This window comes from Sapajus apella, unplaced genomic scaffold (assembly GCF_009761245.1).
Source record: "Sapajus apella isolate SASKATOON/1434 unplaced genomic scaffold, GSC_monkey_1.0 scaffold1, whole genome shotgun sequence".
NCBI lineage: Eukaryota > Metazoa > Chordata > Mammalia > Primates > Cebidae > Sapajus > Sapajus apella.
In genome coordinates, this window is record NW_022436941.1 from 225,958 (window position 1) to 241,616 (window position 15,659).

At 48.8% G+C, this 15,659-nt stretch overlaps 1 protein-coding gene across 8 annotated transcripts in view; it reads right to left on the reverse strand.

Annotated features, from left to right (window-relative positions):
- Positions 1–1,728: 1,728 nt before the first annotated feature.
- The window catches only part of ARAP3 (ArfGAP with RhoGAP domain, ankyrin repeat and PH domain 3), a 28,593-nt gene continuing 14,662 nt past the window's right edge, over positions 1,729–15,659 (reverse strand). For 6 of the 8 annotated variants that reach the window (XM_032299616.1, XM_032299976.1, XM_032299771.1 and 3 more), the window contains exons 17-33: positions 14,396–14,615; positions 13,289–13,352; positions 12,897–13,060; positions 9,864–10,076; positions 9,505–9,610; positions 7,969–8,116; positions 7,602–7,670; positions 6,768–6,842; positions 6,554–6,668; positions 4,929–5,057; positions 4,715–4,848; positions 4,406–4,488; positions 4,276–4,311; positions 4,081–4,144; positions 3,833–3,970; positions 3,576–3,614; positions 1,729–2,749 (exon numbers count right to left, since the gene is read on the reverse strand). In XM_032299616.1, the coding sequence (XP_032155507.1) occupies positions 2,264–2,749; positions 3,576–3,614; positions 3,833–3,970; positions 4,081–4,144; positions 4,276–4,311; positions 4,406–4,488; positions 4,715–4,848; positions 4,929–5,057; positions 6,554–6,668; positions 6,768–6,842; positions 7,602–7,670; positions 7,969–8,116; positions 9,505–9,610; positions 9,864–10,076; positions 12,897–13,060; positions 13,289–13,352; positions 14,396–14,615 (2,283 nt within the window). In that variant the 3' untranslated portion in view covers positions 1,729–2,263. The remainder of the gene's footprint in view (positions 2,750–3,575; positions 3,615–3,832; positions 3,971–4,080; positions 4,145–4,275; positions 4,312–4,405; positions 4,489–4,714; positions 4,849–4,928; positions 5,058–6,553; positions 6,669–6,767; positions 6,843–7,601; positions 7,671–7,968; positions 8,117–9,504; positions 9,611–9,863; positions 10,077–12,896; positions 13,061–13,288; positions 13,353–14,395; positions 14,616–15,659) is intronic. The other 2 variants (XM_032299893.1, XM_032299850.1) reach the window with 2 other exon arrangements.

Below are 15,659 nucleotides of genomic sequence, written 5' to 3' on the forward strand. Positions count from 1 at the left end.
CAGGCTTCTGAGTCAAGACGCCTGAGTTCTATTTGTAGTATAGCCACTGATTCAGCCTGTAATTATTGATAATTATTCATTTGCATATGTAGATCACCAGTCCCCGAGCTGATGGTGAGAAACGGCGAGAAACTCAATGTGTGACCAGGGAAACTGAGTCACTGGGCACCTGAGCAGAGATGCATCTGACGAAGAGAGGGCTGGTCCCAGACCTTTTCCTAATTCCGGCTTAACTGGAAGAGCAAGCGTGAGCGGGGTGGGAAAGATGCCTGGAGCCAGGAAGGAACCAGACCCAAAGGAAAAAAAGACTGGGCCCCACTGAAAACTAAACGATACCAGTGAGTCGGTGAGAGCTGGGGGATGCACAGGAAGCCCCTGCCACCTTCAGGATCTTCCAGCCCAAGCAGTAATTTCTGAGGAGCATCACCCCATTCCTCATCCTCCTCACCTAAGCTCCTTTGGCTCAGGCACCTGTCTTCGTACCCTTGACATGGCCCAAAACTCTGGATTCACACTTACAACTCCCCAGTTACATCTCTACTAGTATATATAATAGGAACCTCAACTTTTAAAGCTTTTAAAACTCCTTCAACCTGATCCTCCCCCAGGTAATGTTTTAAATGGCACCACATTTCCTCCAGTTAGTTAAGTCAGAAACCCAGAGTCAGTGTGCCTTCTCCTACCCCTCCATCCATCCATCAGCAAGTTCTATAGGTTCTATTTCAAACAACAACAAACAAACAAACAAAAACCTATTGATCCACTTCTCTTGATTTCCAAGAACACCATCTTAGTCAAAGCCACCATTATTAGTCTTCTGGTCTAGTATCTGGTCTCCTTGCTTCCACACTGCCCCCACCCCAACCCACTGTTCACACAGCACTCAGAGTGATCAATCTTTTTTTCTTTTTTAAAGGGAAATAAGATCTCATCACTTTCTTGTTTAAAATGCAATTGCTTCAGAATAAAATCCAAATAGAATCCTTGGCCTTCAAGGCTATGCATGGAAGACCCTGCTCACTGTGCTCCAGACTCCTTGCTGTTCCCCCAGTAGACCAAGTTCCTTCCAGTGCAGATCATTCTTCATGCCTGCTTTCTTTCTCCAGAAGCTCCTCTTCCAGCATTCTAACTCTCTCCTCCAACAGCTTCTTTCCCTTACTTTGCAGCTCTTCACAGATGCCTTCCCACCCAGTCCAAAGGCCATCTCCATAATCACTCTTTTTTTTGGGGGGGTAGGGGACAGAGTCTTGCTCTGTCACCCAGGCTGGAGTGCAATGGTGTGATCTCGGCTTACTGCAAACTCCGCCTCCTAGCATCAAGTGATTCTCCTGCCTCAGCCTTCCAAATAGCTGAGATTACAGGCACATGCCACCACACCCAGCTAATTTTGTATTTTTAGTAGAGACAGGGTTTCACCATGTTGGCCAGGCTGGTCTTGAACTCCTGACCTAAAGTAATCTGCCCACCTTGGCCTCCTAAAGTGGTGGGATTACAGGTATGAGCCACTGTGCCCAGCCTCCACAATCACTTTGGTTTAGTTTCTTCACAGCACTAAACTCACTTGTTCAAGTACTGGTTTATGTGTTTATTTGCTATGTTCTATTCCCCTCCACAATGGAGGATCCATAAGAGCAGGGGCCCTGTTTGTTTTTTTTATGCTATATCCCCAGAGCTGGCACCAATTAGGTGCACAATACATATTTGTTGAATGAATGGATGAGAATGGTAGTCTTTTGGTTCCAAGGTTTATTGACAATGACTCATTTATTTTTGGCTCCCCCCGTCCCAGCCCCTCAAACTCAATCAGTCTCCCTACTCCAGGCTTCTTTGTAGTTCCAGAATGTAGGAAGTGGGGCAGGGCAGACTTGAACATCATCCAGGCCTCTGGTTTCCAAAGCATTTTTTTCTTCAATGCAGAAAAAAACATTCCTTTAAAACCCAAAATGTCTCATAGAACCCCTACATATCAAATATATAAAGCAGGAGCTGCCCTTGTTGAGGGAAAATATGTGGGGCTATGGCTCTGAGAAACACAGTTTGACATTCACTGCTCTCCCTACTTCAGTTACCTCATGGCACAGAAAAATGCCATGACCTGTCCTGGGACATGCAGCCACTGAAGCATTCAGTCCAGTGCTCCTTCCACAGCACCACACTGGATTCTGGAGTCTTTCCAGCCAGGGCAAAGGAAGCTGCCAGCAGTGCCATAATAAGAGCTTCTGGGTCTTCTGGTACCTACTCTCTCAGTCTGCTGGTCCTAGGGTCATGTGAGGGGCTGGCTGGAGGGTGGACTGGAAGTGCAGGGGGGTTGAGTGGGGAAACCAGGTGTCTGTGTTGGAAGGCCAGTGGGGCCGGGGGACTGGGGACTGGATGGCTGGGAAGGACTTCCCAGGCCTGCAGTGATCTCTCCTTTCCTCAGGATGAGGCTATTGAGCTCCTGAAGCAGCTGTTCCTCCAGGGAACCCCGTGCCTGGGGACTGCTCTTTGAAGGGGGGCCTGGAGGAGGCTCAGGTGGCCTCTCCTCCTGGCCCAGGGTGCTTGACTTGGAGAGAAAAGGTTGATCCAAGGACTTCTGGCTGGTGAGGGGGTTCTCTGGCTTCATTGTCGACTCCCGTGTGGTAGAGAAGGAGGTGGAGGTGTCCTGGGTCAACTCAGGGAAGGCCCCTACTTCCTCATACACTGGCTCCTCGTACACAGACTCTTCCAGCTCCTCTTGCTCCTCCACAGACCCCTGGGATGACTTCATTGGCTGGATTGGAATGGGGTGGCAGGAGTGAACACAGAGTTAGGGTTACCAGATTATTAATCAGTAACATTACTGAGTTCTTCCTCTGGGCCAGATGCTGCAGAATACTTGGCATATATGATATTGGAACAACCCTATGCAGTGTGTTTTACTGCAAAAGAGTCAAGTGAAGTGCAAAGGGGTTAAGTAAGTTGCCCAGCATCACATAATGAGTAAATGGTAGAGCTGGAGCTCGAACTCAGGTCTGTCTAACTTCAAAATGCATTCACTTCATCATTTGCCTTCTATTTCACAGATTCTCTGACACCTTTCTCCTTTTTTTTTTTTTTCTTTGAGTTGGAGTTTTGCTCTTGTCACCCAGGTTGGAGTGCAATGGCGCAATCTTGGCTCACCGCAACCTCTGCTTCCCAAGTTCAAACGATTCTCCTGCCTCAGCTTCCAAGTAGCTGGAATTACAGGCATGCACCACCACACCCAGCTAATTTTGTACTTTTAGTAGAGACGGGGTTTTACCATGTTGATCGGGCTGGTCTTGAACCCCTGACCTCAGGTGATCTACCCGCCTCAGCCTTCCAAGATGCTGGGATTACTGGCATCAGCCACTGCGCCTGGCCAACTTTCTCCTTTTATTACCACATCTTACATCCCTCATTGTCCTCATTCTTTCTGGCCTCCTCTCTCTTTCTCCTGTCTCTCCTGTCCTGCCCCCCCTCCAACATACACACACCCTGATGGCCTACTTGAGGAAAACAGAGCACACCCGGGGCTCAGGCAGCACAGAGGAACACAGGGCTGACAGGCACACTGCTGGAGCAGGCACAATACTCACAAAGAACATGGACAGGGTCCTCCGGTTGTGTAGTCGCCGCTGGGCACAGGTGGGGTGGGGACAAGGGGAGGGAAAGACATAAAGACACAGTGAGGACTAGCAACAAGAGACAGGGGTGGGCAATGGGGAGGAGAAGGCAGAAGGGAGGGGGACAGTGAGCATAGGGTGGCACCAGGTTGGCAGGCACACCACTCCCTACTGCAACGTGACAAGGGTTACGGTAGGAATCAGGGGTTGGAGCAGGCGGGGTGCCTTACCAGGGTCTGATTGGCAGAGAGGAGGGTGGCTCCACTGTCATCCCCATGGATGGGCAGCAAAGGCATAGTGCCAAACTTCTGACGGGCAAGGTCAGAGGAGGAGCGGCGTCGTAAGACCACTGGCTGCTGGTCATCGTGCTAGTGAGAATGTGAGGGATTGGCACTAGTGGGCATGAAAGGCATCGAGGGGGATAGTTGGGCCCCAGGGGGACCACAGACCCAGCCCTCAGCCTTTTCCTTCCCCTCACCTGGGCTTTAAGGATGCTGGTGGTCCAATCCCACATCTCATCCTTGTCAGTGCAGGACAAGTAGCTGGGGTGATCAGAGTGGAATCAGAGAGAAAGAGAGGGTCACAGCTATAGGATTGGAGGACAGAAAGAGGGAGGAGAAAAGACAGGGTGCAGAGCTGGGCCAGAGGAGAAGCCAGGGCAGGAGGTACTCACAGGTGCATCTTCTCCAGTATCAGTGTGAAGCCCCACCTGGGAGACAAAGGACAGTGATGGGGCAGTCAGAAAGGGCAGAGGGGTGAAGGCAGGAAGGCCCTAGAAGTGCAGGCTGGGGAAGAAAACTCACGGCGTTGGGGGCTTCAACTTCTTGCGGATTCCCAGGTAGACTTTGGCACCTTCCAAAGGCCACTCCCGTTCTGGTTTAGAGCTCTGAGAATAGAAACAGTCAGTGAGGTTGAGAGATGAGAGATTGTGGTTAATGAGGTCAAGAAGTCATAGAAGCAATGGGGTCTGTGGTCACAGGGTCACAGAAGTCGGGGGCATGGAAACAATGAGATTGATAAGAGTGTGGGCTTCGGAGTCAGAGGGTGGGTACAGTCATGGCTTCTTCTCCATGGCCACCCAGCATCCCACGTCTCTGGCCCCAGGGCCTCACCTTCTTCTCCTTGAGCAGCAGCAGGCAGCGGCCACGCAGCAGAAAGAACCTCTCCTGGAAGCGGCTCCCCAGCAAGCGGGGAGGCTCTTCACGACACCGCAGCAGCCCCACCCTTGGGCTCTCACGTCGTATACCTGGGCACAGATGAACAATCCTGGGTGGAGGGTGCTAGGGGAGAGGCCTGGGGGATGTTGGGCAGAGGAAGGAGGCTCACCTGTGAAGAGGCAGCCAGCCTGGGCCAGGGGGACTTTTTTCAAGAGCAGAGAGGCTGAGCAGGGCTCTGGGAGCTGGCACCATTGTAGGGCCTGCTCTAAGACTTTTTCCTTGGGATGCAGTGGCCGCTCTTAAGGGGTAAGGTGAGGGTATATATCAATCAGAATATTCATACCAAGCCCCCAACTCTCACCAGTCATTCATTCGTCCAGTCAACTACCAAACAACAGATATTTATTTTTCACCATCTCTATGCCAGGCACCGTGCTGGCCCTGGGATACGGTGGTGAGCATGATACACATGGCCTGCCTTCGCAAAGCATACAGTCTAGTGAGGGCACAGACAACAAAATAATTGCAGACAAATAATTGCTTTGCAAGAAACAATAAGCTGAGTGAGCAACAGGACAGCAACTGAAATAGGGTAGTCAGGCATGACCTTTCAAAAGTGGCACATGAAGATGAGACTCAGAGATTTGAAGGATTAGGAAGAGCAAACCATGCTAAGATTGGGTGATAGAAGATTTCAAGCATGACAAGATGCAAGAACAAAGGCTCTGAATCAGGAGGGATGTATTTGGGGAACTAAACATTCAATGTAGCTACAGTGAAGAGGATAGATACGAGAACAGGTGATGTGAGATGAGGCGTGGAGGACTCAGGGGCCAGACATTCAGGGCCGTGTAGGCCATTGTAAGGAACTGGAATGATACTTTAAGTTCAATGGGAAGCCTTTGAAGTTTTAACCATAGGAATGATATGAGCTGGTTTATGCTTGAAATGTTCATTTGGCTGCTGCGTGGAAATGGGTTGTAAAGACGCAAGAATGGAACACTGTCCAGCTAACCCCTTTCTGGGGCCACACATTTTAGTGGTTACTGTTGCAGACAAAAAGATGATTGTGACTTTGACTAGGATGGTGGTAGCAGTGGAGATGGAGAGAAGTGATCGATTCTAACGGAGTCAACAAGACTAGTTGGTGAGTTAAGTATGAAGATGATGCAAAGGGAAGCGTCCCAGAGGACTCCCAGGTTTCTGGCCTTAATCACTGGGTGAATTGTGGTGCCATTTAATGGGTTGGGAAAAACTGGAGAATGGCCTAGGCTTTTTCTTAGGAAAGGGGACTAGACATCATCTAAATTGGTCTTAGATGTTTTAAATTTGAGTTGCTTGCCAGAAGTGGAGGTGTTGAGTAGGCATTTGGATATGTGATTCTGGAGCTGAGAGGAGAGATGTGGGCCAGAGATATAAATTTGGGTGTCAGCTTACTAATGGCATTTAAAGCCATGGGAATGGATGCGTTCATCCAAGGAGAAATGTAGATAGATAAGAGAAAAGGGTACAGGATTGAGCTGTGGGTCTCTCCAACATTTGGATTCTGGGCAAAAGAGGAAGAGAAGCCTCTTTTGAGGTAGAAGGTAAACTACAAGCTTATGGGGGTCACTAAGGCCAAGATGGAAGAATACTGAGAAAGAGGGGGTGAGCCAACTGTGTTGAATGTCCCCTTGCATGGATGAGCGGATGAGTCCTTTGTATTTGGTAACATGAAGTCTTTGATGACCTTGACCATACAACCACACACACGCATATACACATGCATGAACACACAGGCATGGTCATACTCACCCAGCTCCCCATGCTCTCGAATCTCAAAAGTCAACCACAAGTCCATCCCAGCTGCTGTCCCCCGCATCTCCAGTACCTGGTTAGTCAGCTCCTCAGCAGTCAGGGTTGGGGACACCTGGGGTCAGGGCAAGAGCAGAGAACCCATGCTGGTCAGGTCATTGCCCCTGGTACCTCACTATCCTCTTATCTCCCCTCCATTGCCCTCAGGACCAACCTTCAGGGTGACACAGTTGTCTGCGAGCTGCTGCTCTATATAAACTTCCATGATGAGGTCTCCAGCCTGGGACAGCTAAGGGGAGGGGTAAAAAGTCAGAAGGACAAAAGTGGATACAAAAGAAATCAAAGTCAGAAAATTCCTCATGTTGCCTCATAAGCGCCTCTTCCAACAAAGGTCTCCTCCCAACCTCAATGTCATTCAGGCCCTTAAAAAGGAGAACTCTGGGAGTGGCAGAACTGCATCTTTAGGCTGCATATGTGCTTCCCAAGGCATCAGAGTGACTGGGAGGACAGATGTGGAGACAGACTGCCTGGGATCTGCCACTTGCTATAGAGTGACCTTGAATAAATGACTCTCTGAGCCTCAGTTTCTTTATTTGAAAATAATGAGACTACCTACTTCATGGAGTTGTATGATACTAACATGAGATTAGAGGTACTTGGAAGGTAATAAGTCCTCAGCTATGTTTGCCATTAGATTTATTATTATTATTCTCCATGCTTTGTCTGACTTTACTAACTCCTCCTTGGATCTCTTACACTTAGAAGTAAGGTCTTGCTTGACGCCCCCACAGTGCACCAAAACCAACTATCCAGTGCCAAGGTCATCACCAGGAAGAATCCTCATGGTGGAACAAATGGAACAAACCCTAACCAAACCCCACTCCCCAAAGCAGTTCTCGTTGGGTTTCCCCTGTCCCTCAGAGAACTGAGTGCTAGTGTCCAGAAGGACAGGCTGGAAAGGAAACTTCCTCAACTGGGCAGATGGTCAGATTCCTGTCCTGATGTCTCCTCTTGCCCCATTCAGGAGACTAAGGTCAGGATGAATTACCTGCACATCCTTCCAGGTGGTGATAAGACTGACCTCCAAGTCAATCTGAGCTACCTGGTCAGAATCAATCTGTGAAAGAGCCAAAAGAGTGTTGGGGTGCTGGAAGGGGATCTGCAGGAAAGATCTCAAGGCCAAGGAGGACCCGTTTAAGAGGGCTGGAGGCCAGAAGAGCTAAGAACCAAGGGGGTGAGGATGTTGGAAGTTAGGTTGTGGGAGAAAAAGGCCCAGGGCTCTGGGAGGTGGTTCCTGGTGTACTGGGCCACCAGAGGCCTCAGCTGGGGGCTGGTTGGGGTGAGCAGGATCATAGTCTCTGGGTCCTGCAAGGGTAGGGGAGTGGGGTTGTGGGTTAGGGGTCAGGAAAGCTTACATCAAATACAGAGATGTAGCCATCGATGAGCTCCTGCAGCACCCGCACCTCGTGCTCCCCCCGCCCATCTGTCTGGAACACGCTGGGCGCAAACAGCAGAGCCAGGTTCCGTGTGCACATCTGGTTTAGAGCTGCACATTTCTGCACCCTGCAGAGGGGTGCCAGGGTCTTCATCAATGTAGCCATTCATTCAGCGAACACTTATTGAGTCCCTATTGTATGCCTGGGCTAAGTGCTTAGGATAAGGCAGTAAGATAATATTGGCCTTAAGGAACTCCCAGTCTAGGGGAGACAGATGAGGCAAGGGTCAGCAAACTTTTTATGTAAAGGAACAGATAGTGGACATTTTAGGCTTGCACGCCAGACAGTCTCTGTTGTAACTCCTCAGCTCTGCTGCTGCAGCATGAAAGGAGCTATAGAAAATATATATATGAATGGGTGTGGCTTTACACTTTATGTACAAAACTTTATTTACAAATATAGGCAATAAGCTAGATTTGGCCCATGGGCCTGTAGTTGACCAATCCCTATATTTTTATTATTTATTTATTTATATTAACTATTATTTTTTGTAGAGATGGGATATCTCGCTATGTTACCCAGGCTGGTCTCCAACTCCTGGGCTCAAGCGATCCTCCTGCCTTGGCCTCCCAATGTGTTGGGATTACAGGTGTGAGCCACCGCACCTGGCCCCTGTAATATAGTATAATCAGTGCAATACAGAAAGGGTTTCTCCCCAGAATTGCTCAAAGGCCTGTCTCCCTAACAGATGGATAAAGGTAGATGTGCATCTTATTCATCTTTGTTTCTTATATCTAACCCTTTCCCTGACATAGCATAATAAAACAAAATAATATTGATTGCTAACCATTTCTGAAGGCTTATGACATGCCAGATGTACTGGCATGTACTATACTAAGAATTTTATAAATTTTAACTCTCTTTTTTTTGAGAGAGAGGGTCTCCCTCTGTCACCCAGGCTAGAGTGAAGCGGTACAATCTTGGCTCACTGCAAACTCCACCTCCCGGGTTCAAGTGATTCTTGTGCCTCAGCCTCCTGCGTAGCTGTATTACAGGTATGCACCACCATGCCAGGCTAATTTTTGTATTTTTAGTAGAGGCGGAGTTTCACTATGTTGACCAGGCTGCTCTCGAGCTCCTGGCCTCAGGTGATCTGCCCACCTCAGCCTTCCAAAGTGCTGGGATTACAGGTGTGAGACATCACGTGCCCAGCCTTCATTTAACTCTCTCATAACCTATGAGGCGGATATGAGTCATTACATCATTCATTACCTCCTTTTAGAAATGAAGAAATTGAGGCCTAGAGAGAACAAGTAACTTACCCAAAGTCACACAGCTAGAATGATGGCACCAGATTAAAGCCTAGGTCTGCCTGACCCCCAAATCCATTCTCTGAACCTTAACACTATGATATCTTCACTTAACAATTGTTTGTGGAATGAACAAATGAATGAATGAATGAATGAACAAAAGTGCAGGGTCAGATTGAGATGAGGAGGGTCTGGCCATACTGACCGATAGAGATGCCCAATGAGGGTGGCCAGTGTGCGGCGGTTGACCCTCGGCAGGCAGCTAATCACGTCTTTATATTTCTCCAAGCGCTGATTCTTCTGGGGCAGCTCTGGGGATGGAATGGAGGAGGGCTGGGGAGGACCCGGGAAGAAAGAGTGGCAGCAGATGTGGAGGGAGGGATTTTTAGACACAAACGCAGGACAGATGTGTCTCTGCCTGCTTCCCACCTCCCCCTGAGCCAAGTCTCTGGATGATGCCCCAGGGTGGGAAGTGATGGGGAGGGGGGCTGCCAAACCATGGATTCTGGTGGGGGAGGTCAGAGATCCCAGTTGGGCTTTGGTTCTCAGGGATCTGGGAAATACCAGCAGCCTCCCTCCAGCGAGGCAGCAACCGTGCAGAGGTCACAGGGTCATCGAGCTCACGAAAGAAGCGTTTGAGTGTGTCAGTGACATCCTCCACAAAGTGCTCCCCTGGTCGGAGCTTCACTGACCGGGCATCCCGACGGAACTCAGCCAGGAGTCTCAGGCTTCGGGCACGAGCGCCCCCTTTCCGGTATACACCCTCCAGCCGTAACCCTGAGAAGAGCCAGCCGTCTCTGCTCACCATGGTGCAAAGGCTACCACTGCCCACCACAGCCCATCCATGGCCTCCCTATGTGGTATGTGGCTGATGGGGGCATGGGATTCAGAGAGGAGGAGATCTATGCCTCCATAGTCTGATTCTCAGGTCTCTGCTGGAGTCTTCATCCTCAGAAAGTCCTTTCCTGACCTCACTATCACACATAACAACCCCCATCACATTGTATCTCCTCACCACCCTATTTTTAAATAGCACTGTCTGAAATCACTTTGTAGTCCATCCTCATTATCTGTGGATTCCATATCTGCACATTCTCCTACTCGCTAAAATTTATTTGTAACCCCAAAATCAATACTTTTGGCATTTTCATCGCCGTTGATGAACAGAGTGAAGAAAAATTTGAGTCCCCTCCCCCATGTGCATGTTCTTACTCTAAACAAGTGTATCCTTTTAATGGTATATTTAGAGCCATACTTTTGTGCTTTTTGTTGATGATTTTGCTGTTTAAAATGGCCCAAGTGTAGTGCTGGAATGCTGTCTAGTGTTTCTATGTGCGAGAAAGCTGTGACATGCCTTACAAAGAAAAATACATGTGTTAGATTAGCTTCTTTTCAGGCACGAGTTACAGTGCTGTTGGCCTTGAGTTCAGTGTTAACAAATCAAACAATATATATAAAATAAGGTGTCTTTAAACAGAAAACACATAAAACAAGGATACATGCTGATCGGTTGACAAAAATGTTCTTGTAACCAGAGGTTAGCAGGACCCTAACCCTGTATTTCCCCTGGGGCAGTGATTCAGCATTCGCTAATTAAATATTTGCAGTGACAGAGAACGTAACTACCACAAATAATAAGAACAGACTGTTTGTTTTCTTATTTATAACCCAAGAGGTGGGTAATAAATAAACTTTCTAGGACCCTCCTAGGACCCTCCTGGCTTACTGCCTTATTCCCAGTGTCTGACGCATGGTAGCAGTTCAACCAACGTATGCTGACTAAACAGTGGTGGTGCAGAAAACTTGGAGGGGAGGGGATGAAGACCCAGGTTCTTTCTTTCTTTTCTTTCTTTTTTTTTTTTTTTTTGAGATGGAGTTTTGCTCTTTTGACCAGGGTGGAGGGAAGTGGTGTGATCTCAGCTCACTGCAACCTCAGCTCACAGCAGTTCTCCTGCCTCAGCCTCCCGAGTAGCTGGGATTACAGGCACCTGCCACCATGCCCAGCTAATTTTTGTATTTTAGTAGAGAGGGAGTTTCACCATGTTGGCCAGGCTGGTCTCAAACTCCTGACATCAGGTGATCCACCTGCCTCGGCTTCCCAAAGTGCTGGGATTACAGGCTTGAGTCACCTTGCCCAGCCACATATTCTTTCTTGAGGGCTTTTTCATTGAGCCTCTGACTTATTTCCTCCTTCGAACACAAGACAGGCTGAGAAGAAATAAGGATGTAGCGAGTGGGGGAGGTCACCGAACAAAGCCACTGCCACGGCACGGAAAATGTTACTAGCCACTGACTATCCATTGCCCAAGACTATTAGCAATTATCTGTAGGTTTGTGGAGGTGCTGTTTTTTTCCTTACAGTCAGCCCTCTGTATCAATGGGCTCCACAACCGCAGATTCAACAAACATCAAAAATTTTCAGGAAAAAACCCTTAGATAACAATATAACAACAACAAAATAAAAATAAAACAATACAGTATAACAACTATTTCCAGAGCACCTGCACTGTATTAGGTATTACGAGTAATCCAGGGATGATTTAAAGAATTACAGGAGGATGTGCCTAGGTGATATTCAAATAAATACTATGCCATTTTATGTGAGACAGCGTCCATGGACTTGGGTACCTACGGGGGTCCTGGAACCAATCCTCTTTGGATATTGAGAGATGACTGTACTGCCCACCTTAGTTTTCTGTGAATTTTCCTTCTCAAGAGTCCAGCTTTCTAAAGAGGGTTCACAGGAGAGATAGATTCTATTTGGTCCTTACTTATACTGGATAAAAAACTCACAAAGGGCCAGGCGTGGTGGCTCACACCTGTAATCCCAGCACTTTGGGATGCTGAGGCAGGTGGATCACCTGAGGTCAGGAGTTTGAGACCAGCCTGGCCAACATGGTAAAACCACCTCTCTACGAAAAATACAAAAATTATCCAGGTGTGGTAGGGCATGCCTGTAATCCCAGCTACCTTGGGAGGCTGAGGCAGGAGAATCACTTGAACCCAAGAGGCAGAGGTTGCAGTGAGGCAAGATCATGCCACTGCACTCCAGCTTAGGTGACAGAGCAAGATTCCATCTCAAACACACACACACACACACACAAAGAATTCTGGGGACCACTTGCATAGCTGACCATTTAAACCTGAAAAACTTCCCATACAGAATAATTCTGCTTAAAACTTCAGGGAGTGTGCTGTGTGGCTCAGCTCTCACCTCACAGCTGCTTGCTATTTGCCATGGCTCTGTTTCCTCAGTCACATTTCCAGTGCTGCTCTCACCCTCCACATTCTGACAAAACCTCCAAACACTTACTAAATGCCAGGCCCTGTGCTCAAGGCTTGGCAGGCATTGTCACACTGTCACCAATTATCCTGGAAAATGAGGACCATTGGCCCCATTTTATAGATGATGTAACTGAGGTTCAGAAAAGCAAAGCAGCCTGCCAAGAGTCATGGCCAGCTGGGGTCCAGCAGCAGTCTCTAGAGGCAAAGCTCTTCCAGGTAATTCATCCTCCACCCTGGCTGTGCCTACATTCTCCACCCCCCATCCTCCCATCCCCCACCCCCTTGGTTCAGTATCAGCCAGTGCCCACTCACCATGCTGGGTAACAAAACTGATGCAAGAATCCACGATGATGGGGATGTCACCCCGGCTCATCTGCTGCTCCTGCAGCCCAGTGCCGCCCCCACCAGCTGCGCCCCCAATGGCTGTGTTCCATGCTGAGAAGTCCAGCCGGCCCTCTCCCTGCAGATACAGGGTCCTGAGACCCGAGAGGCCTGAATCAGAGCCAGCTCCTGAGAGGCCCAGGTGCATGGGGACCAGATCTCCCAGAACCACCAGCAGAGGGCAGCAACACCCAACTCAGCTCATCCTGGAGCAGGGGACGCAACTTTGAGGAAGTGGGCAATGGCCCAGCAGACCAGGTTGCAGAGTGTGGGCTCAGCTCCAGGAAGGTGAGCCCCAGGTCAAGGGCAGGGGCAACATTTACCTTCCTGTCTCCACCAGGACCAAATGCTCTTTCTTGTCTGGGGTGTCAGCTGCAGAAACCACACCTGGGAGGAGAATTAGTGGACATTTTCATCATTTCCATCTTCATCATAGAGACTATTATTAATTAAATGTTTAAGATACATAGATGCCAGGCTAGGAGCATTACAAAAAATGTTCAATTGAATCCTATGAGTTATGTACTATTATTCCCATTTTATAGGTGACACATTAAGCTCAGAAAGGTTAAGTAACGTGCCCCAGATTAGTTGGTATAAAATGGCAAGGCTGAGCTCCAACCCAGGTCTCTTGTTTCCAAAGTCCTAAAATATTATCTTACATTGTTCCTCTTTTAGGAGAAAGGAAAGCAGTGAAGATACCCAGCTCCCTCTCCCAGGACCCAACCAGCAAGTGTCTCCAAATAATAGTAACATTTATGGGCTGGGCACAGTAGCTCACTCCTGTAATCCCAGCACTTGGGGAGGCTGAAGCAGGTGGATCACCTGAGGTCAGGCATTCAAGACCAGCCTGGCCAACACAATAATACTCTGTCTCTATGAAAAATACAAAAATTAGCTGGGTGTGGTGGCAGGTGCCTGTAATCCCAGCTACTCGGGAGGCTGAGGCAGGAGAATCCCTTGAACCTGAAAGGTGGAGGTTGCAGTGAGTTGAGATCATGCCCTTGCACTCCAGCCGGGGGGACAGAGTGAGACTCTGTCTCCAAAATAATAATAATAATAATATTAACAATATTAATAACATTTATAACATATAACATTTATCGAGCACTTAAAAGACGCCTGTCAGGCTCTGCAATGCGTGTTTTAGGTGCATTACCCTATCTGAACTTCACTACAGCCCTTTGAGGAAGGTGTTATTTTAAAGATGAGGTAACTAAGGCACAGCAAGGTTAAGTAACTTGTCCAGGGATATACAGCTAGGAAGTGATGGAGGTGGGGTCTAAAGCTGGGCAGTTTCCCTTCAGAGCTTGTACCTGAAGCCACTATGTTCCTCTGTTTCCTATAAGAACCTCCAAATAAAAAAGGTCTGTTCCCATGCACCCCCATGGCCACCCTTCATCCCTGTTTCCCCAACCCTCCCCACTTACTGATCTCCTGTAGCCGCCGCAGATGCACCATGTCCTCAGGGGCTGGGGGGCCAGGGCCCGGCGCTGAGCACAGGAAGAGGCGATCACCACGAAGGAGGCCGAACCCTGACAGCCAGAGACCAGGGGCTGGGGCTGTATGGGAAGGGGACCGCAGCCACAGGCGGCCCAGCCGCAGCAGCCCTGGGCCCAGCAGCTGGTGGCAGCTCAGCGGGGAAAACCACTGTAGAGGCAGGGGGAGGACAGGAGAGAGGATGGGAAAAGAGACAAGGAGTAAGGGAGAGAAATGAGATTGATCAGGGTAGGGAAAAGCATAGAAAAATACGGAGAAAAAGCAGAAGAAAAACAGGAATGAAAAGGGATGGGAGAGAGCAAAGGTGAGAGCCAAGGAGGAGACATGAGATGGATGGAGAAAGACAGGAAAGAAATTCAATTCAATTCAGTTTACTCTCCCCAACATAGAGAGACCCCCGTGTGGCAGCTTTGTACCCTTAATAGAGGTGTGGGTGTAAGAAAGAATACTCATTCTTGTGCAGTGCTGTCATCATGGCTCACTGCAGCCTCGACCTCCCCCAGCTCAGGTGATCTTCCCACCTCAGCCTCCTGAGTAGCTGGACTACAGGAGCATGCCACCACACCTGGCTTTTTTTTTTTTTTTGTAGAAATGTGGTTTTGCCATGTTGCCCAGACTGGTCTCGAACTCCTGCCTTGGCCTCCCAGAGTGCTGGGATTACAGAATTGAGCCACTGCATCCAGCCAAAAAGGCATACTCATTCTTTATAGCCAAAATACTACACCTGAAGACTTATGATGCCCTGGGAAATCTCACCACCCCAGGGGGCTGGGGAGAAGCTTCAGGGAGGAAAGGATGTAAACCAGTGCTTCTCAAACCACCTGCAGTAAAGGACCAGGGTTTTCTTCCTTTTTCCTTTTTAAAGTCCCGCGGTGTCACTAACCAATACTGTACTTTCTCTCTTCCTTTTATTTGAAATGGAGTTCTGCTCTTCTTGCCCAGGGTGGAGTGCAGTATCGTGATTTCGGCTCACTGCAACCTCTGCCTCCTGGGTTCAAGTGATTCTCCTGCCTCAGCCTCCAGAGTAGCTGGGACTACAGGTGCCCACCACCACACCCGGCTAATTTTTTATATTTTTGGTAGAGACAGGGTTTCACTATGTTGGCCAGGCTGGTCTCAAACTCCTGACCTCAGGTGAACCACCCGCCTTGGCCTCCCAAAAAATTGGGATTACAGGCAGCAGCCACCACACCC